At 46.2% G+C, this 24364-nt stretch overlaps 1 protein-coding gene across 3 annotated transcripts in view; it reads left to right on the forward strand.

Annotated features, from left to right (window-relative positions):
* GFOD1 (Gfo/Idh/MocA-like oxidoreductase domain containing 1) overlaps nucleotides 1-18293 on the forward strand; it is a 96045-nt gene extending 77752 nt beyond the window's left edge. For all 3 annotated transcript variants that reach the window (XM_017658494.3, XM_037010968.2, XM_073224956.1), the window contains exon 2: nucleotides 11235-18293. In XM_017658494.3, the coding sequence (XP_017513983.2) occupies nucleotides 11235-12154 (920 nt within the window). In that variant the 3' untranslated portion in view covers nucleotides 12155-18293. The remainder of the gene's footprint in view (nucleotides 1-11234) is intronic.
* The last annotated feature ends 6071 nt before the right edge of the window (nucleotides 18294-24364 follow it).

The following is a 24364-nucleotide window of genomic DNA, read 5'->3' on the forward strand; positions in this document are numbered from 1 at the left end:
ACACTGTGCAGTGCAGACGGTATCAGTACCTGCCTCAGGGGTTGTGTGCACTAAAACACGGAAATGTGTGGGAAATGCTCAGTGCTGGCCAGCACAAGGGAAGTGCTCCATGAATGGTGGCTGCTGCTCTTTTAAGTTAGGTCATTATTACTGTGAGGACTTCAGATGGGTGGCTGGAGTTGATCGGGGGCTCTCATGGGGCAGAATGGTGAGGAACTTCTCCAGAGCTGCTGTCCTCCCAGTTTATATGGAAGAAGGGCGAAAGGACACCGCACAGGGTCTGGACAAGTTCCCCGATAATGCTGCCACTTCTCTTGCATGTGTGTGTGTGTGCACGCGCATGTGTGCGTGCTGGGGGGCTGCGAGGAGATATGGAGCCAGGGGGAAATAAAGGCAGAAAGAGACAGAGCTGTTCTCAATGGAGTGTTGCAGTAAGTGAATGAAGCCGACCAAACGCCCGCGTCCCGCGTCTCAGGCTGTAGGGAAGGAGCAGTTATGAGAAGCCCAATCTGTTCAGACACTTCTGTTAAAACCAGAGATTTGCTTTTGACCTGCTTTCTTTTCCCCTTCACTCTAAACTCCAGTTCTGCTTGATCGCCTTTGAATCATAGACCCTTTGAAGACTGGTGAATCTGTGCTTAAGAAAATTGAGTGTCATGATATATCCATGCAATTTTTAACAGCCCAGTTTCAGCAGTTTCTCAGATCCTGGTTAAACCCTTGTTTTAGACCATTTTCTAAGTGGGACCTGAGGTTCCTGATTGAATAGGTAAACTCCTACACATGCTTCAGAACCCTGCCCAAATACCACCTGTCTAGCAGAGCTTTCCTTTTTTTTTTTAGATAATTATTTTTTATTGAAGGGTAGTTGACACACAGTATTACATTAGTTTCAGGTGTACAACACAGTGAATCAACATTTATATACATGATAATTCTAGGTACCAGCTATCACCATACCAAGTTGTTACAATATTTTGACTCTATTCCTTATGCTATACATTACATCCCGGTTACTTATTTATTTTACAATTGGAAGTGTGTGTGTGTATATATATATATATATATATATATATATATATATATTTTGTGTGTGTGTGTGTGTTGATCAAATGGTTGTTAACAACAATAAAATTCTGTATAGGGGTGTCAATGCTCAATGCACAATCATTAATCCACCCCAAGCCTAATTTTCATCAGTTTCCATTCTTCTGAAGCATAATGAACAAGTTCTTACATGGAGAACAAATTCTTACATAGTGAATAAGTTACATGGTGAACATTACAAGGGCAGTCATCACAGAAGCTTTCGGTTTTGCTCATGCATTATGAACTATAAACAGTCAGTTCAAATATGAATACTCATTTGATTTTTATACTTGATTTATATGTGGATACCACATTTCTCTCTTTATTATTATTATTTTTAATAAAATGCTGAAGTGGTAGGTAGATACAAGATAAAGGTAGAAAACATAGTTTAGTGTTCTAGCAGAGCTTTCTACCACACCCAGATCAGCCCTTCCTTCCTGCTGTCTTTGTTCAGCCCACTATTAGATTCCCTAATCTACAAGATCCTGTAATTACTCATTACCTGGCTGGTCTCTACTAGACCATGAGGTTCTATTCATCTCTCTTAGCACAGAAATGTTGAAGGAATGGAGTATAAATGAAGATAATAAGTTCCCTGCTTGAACTGAAGAAAAGCCCTCTTCTGCCTATTATGAATGGGAGAAAAAAATAGGAAGCTGTACTTGATGGGACTTGCAGAGGCTCTGCCAGACTGCTGGACCAGCATCCACTTTGGCCTTCAGAAGATAAAGGACTGTTAACACCAGTGGAATAATCAGGAAGAACTGGTGGGAAAGTGGCACTGGCCTCATGATTTTCCCCCATTGATTAGATAAGGGAGTGTGTAATTGGGAATGTGCTGGCAGGGAGGGATGCTTTGAAGTTCCAGGCCGATTGCTGTGTGGGATGGCTCTGGTCTCTGGTGGCCAGGTGGCAGCCATACTCCAGGCACCCAGGGATAACCTGCCTGCCTAAGGAAAGTACAGTTGCTCTGTGAACAGCAGAGAATGTGCCTTTCCCTGGAGATAATCGGTGGGAAGCCCATCTGGATGGAGAACCGGCCCCCACAAAAGCCTGCGTCTCTGGAAGGGAAAAGGGCAGGTACTCAGCCGTAGCTTGGAGTGGGAGCTGCCTGAAGGTGGCTTGGGGTCTGTTGGTTAGAAGCTCCTTCCCGGTAACACTAACTCCTCACGAGGGCCATGGATATTTTGGCTCTGGTACAGAGAACAAGGCTGGCTTTGGAGGGAGCCAATTTTCCATTTCCCTATGAGGGATCTCAGGAGGCCAGTAAAGCTCCTTCTGAAATTATTTAATTTAAAAGCTTCTGACAAAGAGCAGGACTCTGCCTTGCACATTGCCCTTTCACCTTCCAGAAGTTTCCACCGACCTCCTTTGCTCCCTAACCTCAGCTCCGTGACCTAGGGGAGAAGGTGTCAGTCCCACTGTTTCATGGCCAGGAGCTGTCACTTTTTTTTGGCAGAAGAGGGCTTCTTGTTTAAGAAGTTAAGTTGGTTCTAGCCCCAGGGTCCTGTAGGAGTGGAAAAATTTTTCCCTTCTTCCCTTCTAGGTTTTTTGGCCTCATAATTAAATTGACATAAGACAGATTAACAGGAGAAAATCAAATTTACTCACATATGGGTGCCCCATAAAAATAGGAGACTCCCCAGCAGTTGGGTAATTAAAGCGTATAAGCCGTCCAGAGCTAAGCAGGTGTAGGAATCTGCACCATCAGGGGAGGGTGGCGCAGACGCTGGGCAAAGCAAATGTTTGGTAAGTGAGTATGTGCTACGCCACGCAGATAAGTCTCTCTGATATAAAAAGTTATGTCTGGTAACAGCTCCTTCCCTGGTACATTTAAATTCCTTCAGGCAGTCTCAGGGGGAAGTAAAATGCTCTTCCTGAGTCTGCTGCGCCCCGGTTGTCTTCAACCTCCAAAAATCCACATACCAAAGTGGCCTATTCAGGGTGTGTGTGCTATGTGCCCCTGCTGCCTCCCAAACGCCCAGCTTAAGCTCTCTGTCCTCACGCAAAGGGCCTCCGTGGAGGCAGTTATGACGACTCCCCCAGAATGCCCAGGCCACTCCCCACATGTTCCCTGCCGCCCACCCGAAGTTGCACTGGAGTGCATGAACAAATGTGGCAAGATTCCAAGATGTCCAGTTCTGGGAGCAGGGACAGGTCCCAGCGTGGAGCAGGCCGAGCATGGGGCAGCGGTGTGACAGCTCACAGGGCCCGACTGGGGGAGGCAGCAAGGCGGCCCCCTCCACCACAGTCCCCCAGTGCCCAGCAAGCTCCTGCTCTTTGTCTACAGCGCTGTGAGCACCACGGGCTTCACTGCCACTCTCAGCTGCTCGGGAGGTGTTTCAGGCTTGGCAAAACACAAAGTGCTTTTTCTAGGCAGTGTTTTGTCCTCTTTGCATCTCACACTGCACGTTTTTGTGGTGTGACATGCGGCCCAGGTGTTTCAGGTCCCAGTGCTTGATTCTCTGCAGCATAATTTCCTCTAAGACTGTTCGAGGTCCCCAAGTTTTGTATCTTTTCCCTTAGAAGGAGGGACACCACGTCCTGCCCCAAGAGAATATGAACATAAGCCAAAGGGAGTGTGTTTTGTGTGGCGTTAGGCAAGATGCCTGCCTGCAGGGAGGGGGAGCTGGCCTGCCTGTCCTTGGGTAAGGTGAGGAAGCGCAGATGGGCCTCTCAGGGTCTGTGGAGTGGAGACCAGAGCTGTGTTTTCTCCCTAGGGTTCCGCATTCCCACAATGTTTGCCAGAAACTGAGCCCTTCAGTTTCTGGTGTCTCTCTGTTGGGATCCATTTACCTTCATGTCAGAGGAAGCCCAGAGGCATGGGAAGAGTGCAGGGTTTTGCCCACCCTTATTATTTTCTTTCCAGCACAAAATGAAAAGAGAGGGCTTTCCTCTACAGAGCCCTTCCAGCACTTTCTCTGGGGTGTCAACAAAGGCATTTGCCAACACACATGGAAATCATGAAGATACCAAAGACCGGTATTTTTCTGGGGAGCCAGACCCAAAGCCCAGGCTGACAGAAGCGCTTTGGAAGGCAGGTGTCAACGTGCTTTCTATCGGAGAAATCCTAACATATGTTCAGGCCTCTGACACACTCAGGATTGCAGGGTACGTCAGCCCTATGCCCAGACAATGCAACTTCGCTCAACATTGCATGTGACTTTAGGGGTGAGGGGAATGCTCTGTGACACCGTAGCATACCTATTCACATTTTACACACACACACACACACAATGTCTGATGACTGGAAATCTACAATTAGAAGTGTAATCCTTTAAATATGAACTTTTAGCTGTAAGATGAGTAAGGTCTGAGGAGCTGACATAAAGCATGGTGATTATAGTGGATAACATCATATTGTATAATTGAAACTTGCTAAGAGTGTAGAACTTAAATGTCCTCTCACACACAAAAATAAATATGAGAGGTGACGAGTGGTTTAATTAAGTAGATGGGGAAATACATCAAATCACCATGAGGTATACTTTAAACATCTTACAATTTTATGTGTCAATTGTACTTCAATAAAGCTGAAGTAAAACAAAAAGGAGAGAAACCTGAAAAAACCAATAACAAATAGAATTATATTTATTTGGCCTAAGCCCTTGGTTCTCATAAACTGCTAAGAACCTTAGAACTTCAGGTTCTGGGTGTGCTGGTAGTGTGGATTTTGATGGGGAAAAGCTGGGGAAACTAAGCATCCTGGGAGTTCCAGAATGGGTTTTGCAGAAGCCCCCACCCACCCCCGGAAGCAGCCTTGCGATGAGACTGTCCAGAACAGAGAAAACAAACATTGCTTTGCAAATCTGGGAAGGGCCGCTAGCTCTGCATTTGGTGTTCCTTTTAAAATTAGAGGCTTGATCTTCTTTTTCTTTTTTACTATTATTTATTTACTTATTTTGGTATCATTAATATACAATCACATGAGCAACATTGTGGTTACTAGACTCCCCCCATTATCGAGTCCCCACCACATATCCCATTACAGTCACTGTCCATCAGCATAGTAAGATGCTATAGAGTCACTACTTGTCTTCTCTGTGCTATACTGCCTTCCCTGTGCACCCCCTCTACATGATGTGTGCTAATCGTAATGCCCCTTATCCTTCCCTTCCCACCCACCCTCCCCAGTCGCTTTCCCTTTGGTAACTGTTGGTCCATTCTTGGGTTCTGTGAGTCTGCTGCTGTTTTGTTCCTTCAGTTTTTGCTTTGTTCTCATACTCCACAGATGAGTGAAATCATTTGATACTTGTCTTTCTCCACCTGGCTTATTTCACTGAGCATAATACCCTCTAGCTCCATCCATGTTGTTGCAAATGGTAGGATTTGTTTTCTTCTTATGGCTGAATAATATTCCATTGTGTATATGCACCACCTCTTCTTTATCCATTCATCTACTGATGAACATTTAGGTTGCTTCCATTTCTTGGCTATTGTAAATAGTGCTGCGATAAACATAGGGGTGCATATGTCTTTTCAAACTGGGCTGCTGCATTCTTAGGGTAAATTCCTAGGAGTGGAATTCCTGGGTCAAATGGTATTTCTATTTTTAGTTTTTTGAGGAACCTCCATACTGCTTTCCGCAAAGGTTGAACTACTTTACATTCCCACCAGCAGTGTAGGAGGGTTCCCTTTTCTCCACATCCTCGCCAACATTTGTTGTTGTTTGTCCTTTGGATGGTGGCCATCCTAACTGGAGTGAGGTGATATCTCATTGTGGTTTTAATTTGCATTTCTCTGATGATTAGCGATGTGGAGCATCCTTTCATGTGCCTGTTGGCTATCTGAATTTCTTCTTTGGAGAAGTGTCTGTTCAGATCCTCTGCCCATTTTTAAATTGGATTATGTGCATTTTGTTTGTTGAGGTGCGTGAGCTCTTTATATATTTTGCATGTCAATCCCTTATCAGATATGTCATTTATGAATATATTCTCCCATACCGTAGGATGCCTTTTTGTTCTATTGATTGTATCCTTTGCTGTACAGAAGCTTTTCAGCTTGATATAGTCCCACTTGTTCATTTTTGCTTTTCTTTCCCTTGCCCAGGGAGATATGTTCATGAAGAAGTTGCTCTTCTAAGAGTTTTATGGTTTCATGACTTACATTCAGGTCTTTGATCCATTTTGAATTTACTTTTGTGTATGGAGTTAGACAGTAATCCAGTTTCATTCTCTTACATGTAGCTGTCCAGTTTTGCCAACACCAGCTGTTGAAGAGGCTGTCATTTCCCCATTGTATATCCATGGCTCCTTTATCGTATATTAATTGACCGTATATGCTCGGGTTAATATCTGGGCTCTATATTCTGTTCCTCTGGTCTATGGTTCTGTTCTTGTGCCAGTACCAAATTGTTTTGATTACTGTGGCTTTGTAATAGAGCTTTAAGTTGGGGAGTGTAATCCCCCCTGCTTCATTCTTTCTCCTCAGGGTTGCTTTGGGTATTCTGCATCTTTTGTGGTTCCATATGAATTTTAGAACTATTTGTTCCAGTTCGTTGAAGAATGCTGTCAGTATTTTGATAGGGATTGCTTTGAATCTGTAGATTGCTTTAGGCAGGATGCCCATTTTGAGAATATTAATTCTTCCTACCCAAGAGCATGGGATGAATTCCCATTTATTAGTGTCCTCTTTAATTTCTCTCAAGAGTGTCTGGTAGTTTTCAGGGTATAGGTCTTTCACTTCCTTAGTTAGGTTTATTCCTAGATATTTTATTCTTTTTGATGCAATTGTGAATAGAGTTGTTTTCCTGATTTCTTTTTCTGCTAGGTCATTGTTAGTGTATAGGAATGCAAAAGATTTCTGTGTATTAATTTTGTATCCTGCAACTTTGCTGAATTCAGATATTCTAGTAGTTTTGGAGTGGTTTCTTTAGGGTTTTTTGTGTACAATATCATGTCATCTGCAAACAGTGACGGTTTGACTTCTTCCTTCCCAATCTGGATGCCTTTTATTTCTTTGTGTTGTCTGATTGCCGTGGCTAGAAGTTCTACTACTATGTTGCATAAAAGTGGGGAGAGTGGGCATTGTTGTCTTGTTTCTGATCTTAGAGGAAAAGCTTTTAGCTTTTCACTGTTAAGTATGATGTTGGCTGTGGGTTTGTCATATATGGCCTTTATTATGTTGAGGTACTTGCCCTCTTTGCCCTCTATACCCATTTTATTGAGAGCTTTTATCATGAGTGGGTGTTGAATTTTGTCAAATGCTTTTTCAGCATCTATGGAGATGATTGTGTGATTTTTGTCCTCCTTTTTATTAATACAGTGGATGATGCTGATGGATTTTCGAATGTTGTACCATCCTTGCATCCCTGGGATGAATCCCACTTGATCATGATGTATGATCCTGCAAACAGTAACAGTTTGACTTCTTCCTTACCAATCTGGATGCCTTTTTATTTCTTTGTTTTGTCTGATTGCCATGGCTAGGACCTCCAGTACTATGTTGCATAAAAGCAGGAAGAGTGGGCATCCTTGTCTTGTTCCCGATATTGGAGGAAAATCTTGGTGTATGATCCTCTTGATGTATTTTTGAATTCGGTTTGCTAGTTTTTTGTTGAGTATTTTTGCATCTGTGTTTATCAGGGATATTGGTCTATAATTTTCTTTTTTTGTGGTGTCTTTGCCTGGTTTTGGTATTAGAGTGATGCTGGCTTCATAGAATGAGTTTGGAAGTATTCCCTCCTCTTCTATTTTTTGGAAAACTTTAAGGAGAAGGTATTATGTCTTCTGTAAATGTCTGATAAAATTCAGCAGTGAAGCCATCTGGTCCAGGGATTTTGTTCTTGGGTAGTTTTTTGATTACTGATTTGGCATGATCTTATTTTTAACAGTATGTCATAAAGGCTTCAAGAAGTTAGCATACAATTTATGATGGAGATTCCTGTTACCCAGGACGTGAGAGGACTGAGCGTAAGCTTGGGATATGGGTAAGGTTTCGTGTGTACATTTGAATCGCATCATCTGGAGATAGTCCCTAGCTTCCTCCAGAACTGTAAGGAGGTCTGAGAAGACCTGGCAGTGTAGCGTGAGCCTCTGAAGCATTCAAAGTTCAGGGTCAGCGAAACTTTCCCCACCTCTCCAGGGCATAGGTACTGGGACAGATTCCTTAGCTCTGGGACGTGCCTGCCTACCCTGGGCTTTGGAGGGCCCTTCTGCCATCATCTAAGCACTGTTCTTCAGAGGTAGTCAGAGCTCATTTGGGATTAGAAAACAAAAACTAGCATTTTTTTCTGACCATAAAAGTAGAAACTTAGAAAATATGGGAAAATGTAGTGAAGAAAATAAAAGTTTATCATAACCCACCTAATCAACCAACCACTGTAAGCATTTTGAGGTATTCCCTTCCAGGTCTTTCCTTTTCCTTTTGTCTTTTTAAGAAAGAGTTGAGATAATAGTATATCTAACAATAGAGCTCTTTTCATTTGACATTACATCATACTCATCTCACTTGCCATTAAAAAGTCTTTATAGGCATCATTTTCAGTGGCTGCACAATATTCTGTTATATGGTTATACTACAGCTTACTTATCCATTTTTCTCTTGTTGAGCATTTGCATTGTTCCCAGCTTTTTGCTTTAATAATGCAGTGAGAAACATCATGGGCATGAAGCTGTGCTTTCATTTTAGATGATTTCTTTATGATAGATTCCTAGAAGTCTCTTGACTTGAAGATACCATGAGTTAAGATGTTGCTGGAGACCCATCTGTCAAGTGTGGATGTCACCAAGGACTTCAGGCAGAGAGGTGGGGCTGGGCAACAGCCTTCACTGGGTACATGTCTGTAGACTCTGTGGGCATAGTGGAAACTTAGGATATGAGAATACTCAGCCTTTATCCTTGCAGAACTTACAGTATAGTATAGAACCATAACATATATAAAGAGTCTAAAGGAAGAGATGCCTGTATCTCAGAACCTTTGGGGAGCCGTGCATGAGTTTCAGAATGGGGTAAAGTTGTGTGTGTATGTTCACACTAAATTTTCTGGAGAGGGAGTCTATTCTCATCAGAATCTTTTTATCTATAGAGCTGCAAAGAATTACCCATTTAGTGATTGTTTTGGTTGTGTGGAAGAGTGAATAAATTTTCTCTATTTTTTTCTTTATAGTTTTTATAATACAAAAAACAAGATACACTTTTTTTCATGTGCCATTAATATGACCAGTGCAGTGTGTACCAAGATGGTAGTCAGTGGTCCTGGTTTTGGGGACCTCAAGGTAGTAGGGTATAGGAGAGGCCACAACCTGTACCCAACAGGTACAAGGCAGACTGTGACAGCATTTGTCACCTGTCCCTTCAGTGACCTACCAGTTCATTTACATATGAATCTCCTGCCAGTAAGAGCTGGTGTTAAATGAGCCTGATGTGTACAGGATCATATTATCAGAACATTGCGTTACCTGGGTACATGGCACTTTTGGTAATGTAAACCAGTGGTGCCTCAGCCCTCTGCTGGAGCCTCAGTCCTCACCTGATTTCTAAAAGTTAAAGGAGCTCCATGTTGCTCATTCATGGTCAGCAGGAAAGCCGGCCAGCGCTGCCAGTATGGAAAAGGCAAGGAGCTGTGGCCGTGTGCAGCCTCCAGGCCTTCCACTCGGCAGAATTCAGTGTGCACATGGAAAGTGATAGCCATTGATTGTATTTATTTTCTATAGTATTTTCTATTGTTTGCATAGGTCCTCCAACAGGCAAATGAGAGAGCCCTGTGCTAGGCTACCTATAGCCTTGTTCAGGCATCTCCCCTGGACAGACACCTGCGGTTGCAGGACCTCCACACAACCCCATCTTAGCTCAGAGGGTTGTGAGATTTCATGGATTTTTGTCAAGCTGAGTATGCACAGTCAGGACAGCTGGGATGGGTGTGTGTGTCTCATCACCTGGTTCCCCTTGTGGTGTCTCCCTCCCTTGTGGCTGTAGTGTCCAGGTCCCATTTGAGGATCTATGTGTAGAGCATGATTGACAGCAGAGGCCTGCCACAGGCAGGAATGTGCCTTTCCTCAGAAGTTCCCCAATCTTTCCACCAGCATCTTTTAATCTAGCTTGCTAATGAAATCCATCTAATTCTTTTTTTTGAATTCCAGTTGACTGTTTCTGCAGGTTTGGCTGAGTAGTTTTTCTTCCCTGACTCTAGGCCTCTGTGAATTAAATCCCTTTCTCATTCCCTGTCACTCACCTTTCCTTTGCTCCTTCGCTTTCTCCAGACCCAGAATCACTTAGTCTTCTAAAGGGCTTGAATCTACCTGTAATTCATGCATCCGTTACGGTCATTACCTAAGCCTAATTCTTACTTGGCTTCAGTTCCATTGACCAAAAGCAGTGAGCCCCACATAAGACAGATGGGAGTGGAGGAGGAACTGGCCACTGCCCATCCCTCAGATACACGCACAGTATCTGCTCTTCCCAGAAAGAGTGGGAAAACATTAAACACACCTGTGACCGCTGCCAGCCCTCATCCATAATGCAGAATAAGCAAGATAACACTCAAAATATGACCCTTTGTGGTGGTGGGGGGGGGGATGGCTAAAAGCTTAGACCTTCAAAGGATATCATTAAGAAATTCTTCCTCATACTTAATCAGATTTGCCTGGCAATGATTTTTAAGCTTATGTATTTTGATCCTGATCAGATTGAGGTACTATTTTCTTCTTTACAGATAATATTTTTAATAATATTTTTTAATACAGAATTATTTTATAGTAAAGAGAACTAAACATTTCATATATAATTCTAATAAAACTGGTGAAAGGATTATATTGTGTAATTTAATAAACTTATATTTAAATATATTTCATAAGTAAAATATATTTGTATATAAATTGTTATAGACTTACAGACATAAAATATTAAGTGAATCATTTTATATTATAGTGGGAAATATTTTAAGGTTTCCAAAATATAGGCTATTTAAATAATGTCAAAGGTTCAGTACTAAATTAAGTAATTTGACTTAGGTATTTAATCTTAAAATATACAGAACATATTATATTTGTGTAAGTAAGAGCTATTATAAGGTATTTCAAATTGCAGTAAGGGTATCTGATGGGGTCTGGTTCCTGGGCCAAGAGTTACTGTCTGGGGGCCCCAGCCACCCTGCTGCTCCCCACGCCCACGCGCTGACCTGCCATTTGTCCTCCCGCTCGCAGGCATCGGCAAGAACGTCATCTGCGACCGCACCGCCACGCCGCTGGACGCCTTCCGCATGATGTCCGCTGCCCACTACTACCCCAAGCTCATGAGCATCATGGGTAACGTGCTGCGCTTCCTGCCGGCCTTCGTGCGCATGAAACAGCTCATTGAGGAGGGCTACGTGGGTGACCTGCTGGTGTGCGAGGTGCAGGTGCACAGCGGCAGCCTGCTGGGCAAGAAGTACAACTGGAGCTGCGACGACCTGATGGGCGGCGGCGGCCTGCACTCGGTGGGCACCTACATCATCGACCTGCTCACCTTCCTCACCGGCCAGAAGGCCGTCAAGGTCCACGGGCTGCTCAAGACCTTCGTGAAGCAGACCGACCACATCAAGGGCATCCGCCAGATCACCAGCGATGACTTCTGCACCTTCCAGATGGTGCTGGAGGGCGGGGTGTGCTGCGCCATCACACTCAACTTCAACGTGCCAGGTGAGTTCAAGCAGGATGTGACGGTGGTGGGCTCAGTTGGGCGCCTGCTGGCAGTGGGCACCGACCTGTACGGGCAGCGCAACAGTGCCCCGGAGCAGGAGCTCCTGCTGCAGGATGCCACGCCCATTAGCAACTCGCTGCTGCCCGAGAAGGCCTTCAGCGACATCCCCTCGCCCTACCTGCGCGGCACCATCAAGATGATGCAGGCCGTGCGCCAGGCCTTCCAGGACCAGGACGACCGGCGCACGTGGGACGGGCGGCCGCTCACCATGGCCGCCACCTTTGATGACTGCCTGTACGCCCTGTGCGTGGTGGACACCATCAAGAGGTCCAGCCAGACGGGCGAGTGGCAGAGCATTGCCATTATGACAGAGGAGCCTGAGCTGAGCCCTGCCTACCTGATCAGCGAGGCCATGCGCCGGAGCCGGATGTCCCTGTACTGTTAGTGGGGACCAGGGACCCAGGGGCACTGGGGTCTTCTGCTTGGGGCCCAGGGCTGGGGAAAGGCATGGGGCAGAGTTGGTCTCTGGGAGTGTGGGAGCAGGGAGGTGGAAGGGCAGTGAGTCAATGGCATGTGGAAGGTGAACCTCAGCTCAAAGGAGGGGCCCCAAATGAGAGCGTTGGGAGGCTGAGCTAGTAGCCTGGGAGTGTTCAGACGGCCTGCCATTCCTGAATCATCTGGGCTGGGCATCTGCGTGACAGGGAGAAGGTCCAGCTGCCTCTCCTGCCCTTCACTATGAGAAGCAAGGGGAGCTTGGTTGCTTTCCTCACTTCCTCCCCTCCTCTCCCTCCCCACCATGGCCTCCTCTGCAAGCCAGATGCTCCTGCCAGGCCAAGGCACTGCATCTGATGGCAAGCCCGGTTGGTGCCGGCTTCCCACCAGGCAGAAGGCACACCTTCACGTGTCCACAAGAGCCTGTAGTCTCGGCAGAGGGGTGGGTGCAGCAGGCTAATGAGTAGGTTCAAATTCCAGGAAGTCACCGGAAGAAGTCCTTGGTAGCAAAACCTACAGCTTTCTTGGTTGATTGGTCTTCCTAATTGGTTATTGTCCATCACCTGGGCTGCAGTAGGGTAAGGGGGTGCCAGGAATAGCAAGCCGAGAGAAGCCTTCTTCAGCCACAGTGAGAGCGCACGAGCCTACACTGCACTGAAACAGAGGGGGGCTAAGAATAAAATACCCCCTGAATTTATCAACAGTTACAAAACCGCAAGGAGCCCCCATATAACAAACACGGTTTCCAGTGGACTGTGGAATTGAGTGCAAAAGGGACTTGCTACAGAAGTGTGAGTTTGTCCTCTCGTGTGACGCCCTGGGCAGGGCCCAGGGGACAGGAGAGGGGTGGGCTTGCTGCCTGCCATGCTGCAGAGGGAATTCCCAGTGGAAGGGAAGGTGAGCCAGCCCTGCACCTGCTTTGGACTCCCAACACCCATTCCTCCTACCTGGCTGGGGAAGGGCTTTTAGGAGATTCACCGAGTTTTGCAAATTTAAAAGGGAAGCCTTCATTTCCACTCACATATTATCCTTTTCCCTTAAAAAAAAAAAAGTCAAGGCTCTTTTCCTCAGCTTTGACCTTTGCTTTCACAATTTTGACACCTGAAGATTTTTGGATACGTTTTAAACAAAAGGGCAACAAGGAACATAATTTGCAGCGTTTCTAAAATGGGGTTTTAGAGCCCTCTGAGGTGTATCTTTATGTAGGGCCGAGAAGGCTAACATCGGAAAAAGCATCATCTCCCTCTGCCAGGCCATCTCCGTGCCCCTCGCCTCACTGCCCTCTGCTTGCAGACGCTCACTGCGGATGGAGGCCTGCCGGCTGGCAGCGAACACCACCAGGAGGGGAAACCAGAGGCACACAAAACACACAGAGGGTCTGCAGAGGCCACCTGCCTGCCACCATGTGCCCCTGGACCACCCGTAAAAGTTGAGACCTGGTCTTGAAAGAGCAAGTCAAGTACATTCTGAAATTGGGGGATTTTAAATACATCCCGAAAATGGGGAATTATTTTGTTATCTCTTTTTAATCCTTCATACCCCAGAAGACCTTTGTCAAGGTTGATTGTGGAGACAATATTCCTTCTAAATCTACGCAGCTTTTGTTCACAGGTCATAGAAATCCAGCAGTTGTCTTTGGCACCCTCCTGAGGGTTTGGACTTACCTTCAAATAACCGGCAGGTGAATGAGAAGGGAATGGAAGGGGCGGAGAGTCCACCCCAGGCTCTGGGTGGGCAGCGTCGGAAGCGGCACCCTCCCCTCTCTTCCCAAGGCCAGTGTTCAGTGACGGTGTGGGTGTGGCCCGACACCACCAGGCCGGCCGGCCTCGCACGCCAAGGAGTGCGGGCTGCCCTCCTGGAAAGAATGCCGCCCTTGGCCCTGACCGCAACCCCGGAAGGCCGGGCAGCCGAAACTCCTGGAGGTACATTTCCGCCCTGATCTGTCGACAGACTTCACGATGGGCACGCCACCTGTTGTAGCTATCAGTTCAAACCTGGAGATCTGATAGCAGGGGAGCCTTCCAGGAAGAGCGGGAGCAGCGGCCCTGCCATGGATTGTTTTGGTTCAGGTTCTCCTAAACCGCCCTTGAGATAAATAGCTTTTGTGGAAATCGAGAGGAAATAATTTTTTTTTTTTCTAGCTGACCTGAAAGGCTGTGTTGAAGGATAAGGGAAAGGAAACTAGATGACTCTATGGGTCTCATTTTTCTAAGTTGTTTATAATGTTCCTGGGGTTTCCTTCTTATGTTTTGGTGCTTAACTCAAGTACTTGGGAGGTTTTGTCCCCCAGAGGCCTCTGAGCTCTGTGACAAATATTCAGTGTCTAAAACAGAAATTCTCCTTTGAGGCTGTGGTATATCGGAAGAGTATACATTCTTCTAAAGAAGCATGAAAAATATTTTAATGACTGTACTCAAATGTTATCTGTTGAGATGCATGTAGTAGGTAGATGCAGGAACAAGAGGAAGAAAAGACCTAAGTAGTTCATTTTTTAAATATAGAAATGGCAGTAAAGGGGTTTAAGATACTTCTTCAGTTCTCTTTTTGCCCCCGTCCTACCACTTGCAAGGACTTGACTGGGAGCGCATGGGGAGCTGAGATCTCAAGCTTTCAACAAATATTGCCGAAGCCAAGTCCAGCACCTAACAGTGTCCCAGGGGTCCGGGCACCCTCAGCTGACTGCCCTAGGATGCAGTCCCAGCAGGGAGCCAGCCCCTTCGGCTTTGTTGAATGGGTCTCAAGTACCCAGTGAAGTGGCAGTGACACTTTAGAATAGTTGCATTCAGTCCCCCTTGACTTGTTCCCGTTATTGGGTGGATTTTCCCATTGCACCAGTGCCTCTGGCACTGGAAGTTTTGGCCCATGGTGCTGTTTGCCTCTGTTGATGTCCCAAATTCCGAATTTTGAGAGACAGTGTAGGTCAGGGGTTTATACCTGATACCCACAAGTGTTTAGGAATGCTCTGGGTTTATGTGAAAAGTCTGGATTCTGAGTTTTCTTCTGGAGAGAGAGAGTCCGTGACCACTGTCAGCTTCTCTGTGACTTCTCCCCATAACGGAGAGGAGTTGCAGGGCACCAGACACTCCTCAGCCTGTCTGGCAGCAAATGCCTGTGCGCCAGGTGTATCTGGACCCTCGAGGAGCAGTCTTGGCCCACTCTCCCAGACTCTTTCTCTGTCTGCAGAGAGCCATTCAGGTACACCATGTACTCTAACATTTTTGATTAGCCACTCTGTGCAGGGTATTTTAAATGCATTATTTCATATAATCCACAGAACCACTCTGGGATATTGGGCATTGTTATGCCCATTATATACCTGCAAAAATCGAGGCTCTGGGAGGAATAGTAACTTGCCCAACGTTGCACAGCTCTTAAGCAGAAGTGGAGTCACCTAAACTCAGAACCAGTCTTCTCCTCCAAACCATGCTGTCTCCCAAGATTTGTGCCTCCACAGGTCCCTTCAGGAAGGAAATCACTGCTTGTTGAGTGCTGCTGGGGGCTGGTGTCACACCCTGTGGAGCAGCTGGGACTAGAGCTGGATATGACCTGCCCAGGGCTCCGCCACACTGCTGTCTTCACCCTCCTGTTGAACAGGAGCCACATTTGATGTTCTGCCAAAAGGTTCATTTCAGAGCTGCAAAATAGAAGTAGTCGATGTTTCTTCTCCTTCCAGAATGGAAAGATCACTCAACTTCTTTTAAAATCGACGTCCTAAGTTGATTTTGATTGGAGGTGATGCAGCAAACCACAGAGGGGGGGATTTTCAAAACGTACTTGGCCGGCTCTTAGAGGTGGGCTTGGATTATGAGGGCAGCAGTCTGAGTATAAAGGGAAAGTGGCTTTTTCTCAGGGAGTGGAGTTGTACAGTTTATTGGTGACTCAGGTTGTAGCTGTGCTTTGCATTCACACTCTGCACTCTCTTAACTCTCATCTTTTTTCACAGCTACAGCTGTTGAATTTGACCTGCAGTCATAAATTAGGTTCCCAATGGGATCTCTTTTTTTTCTGGTGGGTATGGGGGGAAATTGAGCATGGTAATGATTTCATGTGGAGAAAGTAAATCCAGCAGCATCTGAAGGGATTTCAGAACCCGGGATATTTGCTTCCTCTCTTTTATATCCCAGAGGGTGAAGTGGCGACCAAGATCACACTGCTTCTACTGGTAGGTCGGGACTAGAAGCCCACGGTTCTGACTCTGAGGCCCTGGCTGAATCACCCAGCACCTCACACCCTCAGATGCAGAGAGGGGGGCTCAAGAGGTGAAAGGTCTTGTCTGAGGTCCCATGGCTGGTAGGTAGGGGCATTGTAATTAGAACGCAGACCTGCAACAGCCTGCAGACTGTATTCCACTGAATCCATTTTTTTAGTATGTCCTGAATGTACACAGAAAACTAGCTGTTTAAAAAGTCCTGTTGTGAATATAATGTGAAGTTATTTCTAATACAGTGTTTAGCAAAGATGGGGGCTATAAATCCACATGTCCCCCTTTGGGACTCCCTGAGGCCAGCTCCACTTACAGTGCCCCCAGCCCTCCCCCACGTACAGGTCTCAGCCTTGACTAGCTTGGATCCTGCTCCACCCGTTGCCTCCCTTTCTGGCCACCAAAGCCCTGACGGGCAGAGGCCATGATATTGGGGAGCTCATTAAAAAGAAGTTACTATCATAGCCCCACATTTGGGTTCCCTTTTGGGAACAGGGATAAAGGCAATGGAAGAAAAGCTGTGTGCGTGTGGCTGGAGTGCCCCCAGCGGCCAGCGTGCCCCACTCAGCTGGCCCCGCCCCAGGCGGAGAAGTGGGCAGATGGGGGCACTCTCCAAGTTTCAGGGCGCAGCCCGGACTGAGTTGGGGCTCCCAGGCCGCCTCACCACAGGGAAGCCCTCCTGAGCTGTGTCAGGAGATAATGGGCTCAGTGGTCTTGTTGGAGTCGGTGACCGGGGGTGGGGATGAAGCCATGGCTGTATCTGGGTCACCACTGTAGTCAGCAAGGGAAGACGGTGGCCTACTGACGTCTTTCTGCCCCTTGTCACCGTGCCTATTTGCTGGGGCCCTTGAGAGGGCCACCAAGGTGACCGGCGTTCAGGCTGCTAAAGTGTTGCACTACTGAATAGTCTTGAATCTATTGCACCCATGTCTGTTTACACCAGCAGTGAGTACAGTGACAGCAAGACTATGCAATGGCTCTGTGCTTTGTGTGGCATCAAAGCTTGCCTGGGTGGGTGTGGGCGGCCTACAGCATAACCGTGGTGTCATCTGTCTGTCTCTCTCCTTCCCTGCCCAGGTCTCTGCCGTCCCATGTAGCCATCACAAGGGCTAAGTTGTTGACAGAGCCCCTTGGCTTCTTATAAATGTGATGACTTACCTGTGATTCTAATCCAAGGTTAAGAAACAAAACAAAAGCAAGTGACCTGACCCGCTCCTTGGCTTCCCTCCTCCTCTTTCAGGCATCCAAACGTGTATAGTATTCTGCTCTGTGCCTTGCCCAGGGGAGGGAGAAGTTTCTAGCAATTACAGCTTTCTGTTTGCTGCCTGGTGCTTTGTGTACTACTTTTTTTTTTTTAACCAAAATTACATTTGATTGGTTGTCACTGTTGAGTATATATTTATTGTTTTACAAACATGAGTATATATATGTATGTGTATGTATAAAACCAAACTATATACAAAAAGTCAAGGCATGTATCCTAGGTATTTTAAAGAGTTATTTATCAAGGGAAAAAGATGTGTGTTATAAAGTAAACAGAGTCTATATTTTATATATAATGTAGATAGCAAAAAAATAGCTTATAAATTATAGAAGGTTTTGGTTTTCTTTTTTTATTATTAAAGCAAAAAAAAAAAAAAAAGGACAATGAATGCAACTGTTTTTAGTATTTTAAAGGCCAAACTACTGTGGGAGGTGGTCTTCCCTACCAGGCCCTCAGCCCTGCGGTGTGAGGCCCGCTGTTGCCTCTGCAGGCTCAGGGGGCGTGGCCAGCATCACTCAGCCAGCCGCCTCGTGCTGCCTCGGCACGTTCCCTGCTGTCCTGCCCAGTTTGCAGGGGTGGGACAAAGGAATGAAAGTAGCAAATAAAGATTGAAGATATACAACGTCAGCTGTTTTCCTGTTTATTCGGCTCAGGTATTGTAGCTCATGAATTAGGTGCCTGGCCAGTTTGGATCTGGAGCAAGAATGGGGGTGGGAATGATGGTGGTGCATCTGGTGTGTGTGTGTGTGTGTGTGAGAGAGAGAGAGAGAGAAAGAGAGAGGGAGAGAGAAGGAGGGGGAGAGGGGGAGACGGAGAGTCTGAACCGTTGCTGAGAAAGAACAGATGCAGTTACAGAACAGGTCATTGAGGTGCTCACTTACTGGTTAAACGAAGAGGAATCTCTATCCTTCTGTGACCATCTACACCCACCCCCCACCCCCACCCCCATGTACAGAACCATTTTTCATTTATCTTCTGCTTTTATCTTGTGCATTTTCGGCACCTGTTGTGACAAGCCTGGGTGGTTCAATCTGAAAAATAAAATGACCGCAACAAATTATTGTAGGAATGAATTGCACATATGCAAAGTATGCAAAATCTTGAATAGAAGTGAAAAAAATCACTAAATAGCAGGCTCCCTTTTTGTTAACCTACGCTTACCTTAATCTTATAAGCAAAAAAGCTCCCTTGGCCTAGGTATTCCCAAGCAACCCCCAACACGCACTTGGTGGCAGCAGCGCCCCCTGCTGGAAGGCTGTCCAAGAACTTCAGACAACAGAGACGAAAAAGATGAGTTTGGGCCAAGTCATGACCAGATAGACAGGGTTACAACTTCCTCGAGCCAAAACCTCTATAAAGAAGCTTATGCAAAACATTCAGGATCCTTTGCCTTGTTCATTCAAGTTCAGGCTTCCTCTAGATTCCTATTTCTGAGTCTACATCTGCTGGGTAAATTCCTGAGAGATGACTTGAGTTATGATAGCTTTTGTAGCATGGCTGTGGTCCAACCACAGCTCTGCAGGATGAGCCCACCATGTCTAAATTGGTTGTTGAACTTTCTCTGAAATGTCATCCTAATTATGGGAACACATTTCTCTCCTAATTTTACACAGATTCTAATTACCTTGTACCAAACCAAGCTCTCTCCCTTTAGCCATGAGTGAAAATGAAAGACAGTAACTTTTAGGATCCCTTCTTGGGCAATTACAGATTAATTCATTTCTTGGTCTATCACTTGTACATTGATGGGGCTCAATCCCAGGATTGCAATCTGAAATATATATGCACGTAGGTCCCATTATCTCTGACTCATTCATCATTGGTCATCAGAGCCTTGGAAGAAGGATGCTCTGGTGAGGAGGATCCCTAAGAAGACCCTGAGGGCAGCTGATGTGGAGACCATGTCCACAAAGCCCACAGTGCTTTAGGCAGACCTTGGTTTTGAACCCTGTCCCCCCCACCCCCCGCCAAATCACTAATCCCCTCTTGGAGAGTGCTGAGGGGTCTAAATCAAAAGTCAGACAAGAACTATTTAAGGCTGCCTTGGGAATGACGATCACTCCACACTCCTCAAAATGCAAGCCGAGAAGTTGTAATAGCTAGTCAGCCTTCAGGGCGAGGAGCAAGCCCAGAGCCCCACTGTCTTTCTGGGCCTTCTGAGGCTGCTTGTCTGGAATGTGATAGCTAACAGGTGAGCCTGGAGAAGTACTCTTCAGTGTACTAGGCTAAGGGCTCTGGTCTTGACATTTAGGTTTCTACCATGGAGCAGAAGAGAGAGCTAGCCTGGGGAGAATGGCTGTGTTTCAATCTGGCTGTGAAGGGCTGAGACTATATATGTATCACTGAGGAAGCAATTAGGAGGGAAGGGATGGGCAGGAAAAAGAGAAGGAGCTGGTGGTAATGGGGGCAGCAGGGAGGAGAGAGGACAGGAGCAAAAGTGGTACTTATGCCAAGGGTATGATGGGCCGGAACTGTACACTGAAGATATGGAAGGTTCTGAAGATGAGTAAATATTACATGAGGTATCTGAAAAATGGTTCCTCTGTGGCTGACAGACCTATCTGTGCTCTGAGGTCAGCTTGTATGAGGAGGAGGATAGCAGCCGAGAATGAATGAGGGAGGAAAAGTCTGGCTGATTCACTCCTAGAGCTGTTCAAAGCTATCAAACTTGGCATTTCCTGGAAATTTTTCAATACCAACCACTGTGTTACATGAGCCCCAGACCCCAAGCACATCTTGGATCCTACCCCCCTTTCCTGTTGCCTTTCCTATTTGCAATTCACCCAAATCTGAAGTCTGCCAGGATTCAGCATCTGCCATTTCACCCCGCCCGTTCCTCCTGGGCCCCGTGGACACACTCTCCACTCAGGAACCTGCACTGAGCCTTTCTTTCCCTCACACAGGCTCTCACGCCTCCTTAGCTTTCAGAGACCCTGCCCACCAGGCCATCCCTGCTGCGATCTGCTTTCTCCCCTTGCACAGGTGCATTTCCAAAGAAAAGGCCCAGATGGAGCAGGCCTGGCCCAGCAGGAGGGGATGCTCAGAGCTGCGCCTAGCCTGGCCTCTGCTGCCTTGGAGCTCCTGGCTCAGTTCTCAGGTCTGCCCTGGCCCCTCTCTCCCACCAGGTTGCCTTGACATCCAGGCTTCTCCCTTACTTGTTTACAATGACCTCTTGCTTTCACTCATCCAAACTGAGGCCATCTGATGAGGGTGCCCTACCTGCTTTCCTGATCACCTGATATGTTGGTTGCATCTGACTTGCTTCTTCCCTGTATGGGGAAACAAAGGCAGGCACTTTCCCTTCTGACGCTGGAGCTCATTCCTTCTTGCATCTCTCCCTGCCACTGACCTCTTCCCTCATCCTTTAGGATATCCTATAGGCCAGAGTATGGACTCAGGGAGTCTTTGAACTTGGATGGGGGAAAAAAGATGCATCTCAATTCTCATTAACTCTAACTGAAATTAAGCATTTTCTTAAATTATGGCATCAGGTTACAGTTTCATTAGCAGTGTCTGTGACATAGTACCAGTAGAAATCACATAGTTTTCAGGTCACATTACTGGTTTTGCAGATATCTTGAAATATCATTTATACTCATCACTTCTCTGAAATTATGGGAATCATTAGACTACAACCAGATCTTAGTATTTAATATTTCAGTTAAAAGTGAGTATTTCAGTAAAAGGTGAAAATATCACAATTTTTTAAACATTTGGCATAACTTTGATTACTTTGTAATCATATGTGTATTATTTTATACATTTGAAAACATTATTTCAGGGGAAAAACATCATTTCAAGAAGGGGTCCATCTGGAAATCTTCACCAGACTGCTGAAGATGTACGTGGCACAAAAAAGCTGAGAACCCCCAACTATGGCAAAAAAAGCCTTAGCATGATGCTGACTCTGGCCTATAAAATTCTCGTATGCTTAATGAATAGGACTTAAATAATGACACAGTTAGCTTAAAATAGGTGCTCTGAAACCCAGAGACCCCGTCTGGGTGTCTGAACCCTCATCTGTAGGAAGCTCTTGCTCTAAAGCAGTGTTTCCCAAACAAAGCTGGGCACCAGAGTCAGAAGGGTTATTTTAATATAAGCAGGTTCTTGGGCACTGCACCACTATGTGAATCAATTTTGGGGCAGAAGAGGTAGCCGAGCATTTTCTGGATGTGTACAACACAGGCATCTATCAAAGAGCCCCTGCTATGCGAAGAGGTAGGCACTGCAAGTTTCCATCCCAGACCCCCATTTCCACTTCTTACAGGTAACCCCCATAACAATTTGAATAACAAGAGTAGCAATCTGTATTCTCTCTCTGAAGGGATCTGGGCATACACACAAACGTTACACATGCTGTGCATGCTATTCTGCGTCTCCGTTGTTTTCTCTCAATAATGTGTTTTCAGCATCTTTCCCCATCAGCATATAGATCGACCTCATTCTTTTTAATGGCTTTACTGAGGAAAATCCCCAATTCTAATTAAACAATTCAAGAGCTCTGGAGACAGATGGGGGTGATCATTGCAGAATCACGTGAATGTACAGAGCGCCACTGAACTATTCATGTAAACGTGGTAAGATGGCATATTTCATGTTTTGTATATTTTACCACAATTCAAACGAAATGTTTAAAGCTCCCCAGGTAATGGAGCCATGGCACCAGCCTCTCCCCCACCTCTCTTTCCCTGGTCAGGCCAGCCAGCCTGACATTTTGGGGATGCCTACCTTCATTTGCCCCTTTCCAGCACTCCAAGCCCTCTCATTCTGGAGGACCTCAAAGCAAAATGACGATGTGCATTTCTGTTAAGGAAACAAATGATCTCCTTTCCCTGGCTGACTGTGAAAATAGAGTTGTAGAGGCCTGAAAGGTTCTTTCCTAAGCCTGTCAGATGTCAGCAGAAGCTGGCATCACCACTGACAGTCCTAGCACTGGGGACGATAGGATACCTTTCAGCTCTGGAATGCCTTTTATCCTCAGTTTTGAAAGCTTTGCAGAAATTAGGCCAGGGCTTGTGAAACAATTCATGTCTGGTCACAGATAACCTCCAAAGTCTGCCCTAAAGCCTTCTTGTACTTCACTGACTTGCGTCTCAGTGTCCTTGACCCAGCTACAGAGCTTGAAAAAGGGCTTTTCACAAGTGACATGTTCAGATAAGTTAAATCCCCTGAAATTCAGTGCCATGTGGCCTATCTGTATGGTTTAATGTACTTCCACTGATCTCAGACCCTGGAGCCATTCAGATCTTAGGGAACAAAAGCTGGTTGAGACAAGAGCACAATGAAAGCTTCAACCTCAGGCAGATTCCCGCTGCACCTCCGTCCCCCTGTGTCACACAGCGAAGTCCGTGGGAGGTACTGCCTGTGCTATAGACTGATTCAGGGCACCGAGTCAGACATTTGCCTGAGGTCCCTTAATGCTGGAAAAGTTACCGTGGTACCCAAACAATTGTCTCTCCCTGTTAAGGAATCACTTAAAATCTCAATTTTAAAAGTCACAATGCCTTCCACACCAAGTAATTTGGCTCTCTGGGTACCGAGTCTCATCAGTAAGTTTCTGCAGGGAGGCCACTCTGTTGGAGATCAGAATTTTCCCACTGTTTTGTCACTCCTTGGACTGAAATGCCTCATCACTGCATATATCAACATTTCAACATTTCATGGGAGACCTCTTTTGTTCGGTGAGGCATGGCTGTGAACTTCTGAGTTCACTGGAGGTTCTTCTCAGTTTTCTATTTCCTGGCAGCCACGTCTTGGGAGCAGCTGTCATGCAGCCTTCTCTGCTGCATGGCCCACACCGCCCATGCACTTGTGAACCCTACTTCACTACTCCCTCCAGCAGATTTTTCACCAGCTGGTGCACCATTCCTTTGAGCCACTGTGGCCCCACCTGGCCCGGACATGGTCCATCTACAAGACATAGAACCAGGGAGCAGCAGAGACCCGGCTGTTAGATTCAGAGGACTGTGAGGCTGCCATGCCCATCGTGTTTTCCTCCCATTGCTGCCTTCCTTCTGAGATCAGATGTTCTCAGACCTCATTTCGTGACTGCATCCTGGCAATTGCCCTGTAAGGTGAAGAAGTAAAGGAGTCAGGACAAGCCCCATGGAGTCAAACAGGCCCCAGATCTCCTGGCAAGCTTTTTCTTGAGATAAAGCTCTTGCTCTCCATTGCTGGCTTGACAATGGTGCCTGATATTAGACCATTTATAGCCCTTTCAGAACAGTTTTCTGAAAATTAAATAGTTCTAGTGTGAGTTACAAGAGACTGTACTTTCAGCTAAAAAAAGGAATACCATCAACTTTCAGTTCTGGGTTTTTATGCTGGGCAATTTTTTCCTACTCCAGGACACCTGGGAGAGATCACAGACTGCAGAGGTGTCGTGTGCCCTGTAATCACTTTTCCTTGGGTTCGTGATCAGGACAACACTCTCCCCCACTCTCGGGGGCACAACAGACTAAGGCTGGGCACAGGCAAGTGCAGTGTGGAAAGCTGCCTCTAGGTCAGCCCTTCTCAAAGTGTGACTCCTGGGTCAAGAGCATCAGACTCGCCAGGGAACCTGTTAGAAATGCAGATCCTTGGTTTCACCCCAGACCTGCCGAAGCAGGAATGCTGGGGGCTGGGCGCAGCAGGCCCTCCAGGGGAGCACAGTGCACATGCACTGAGGCCCTGCTCTTGGTCTGTCCTCCATCTTTCCC

Source organism: Manis javanica, chromosome 16 (assembly GCF_040802235.1).
Source record: "Manis javanica isolate MJ-LG chromosome 16, MJ_LKY, whole genome shotgun sequence".
Lineage (NCBI taxonomy): Eukaryota > Metazoa > Chordata > Mammalia > Pholidota > Manidae > Manis > Manis javanica.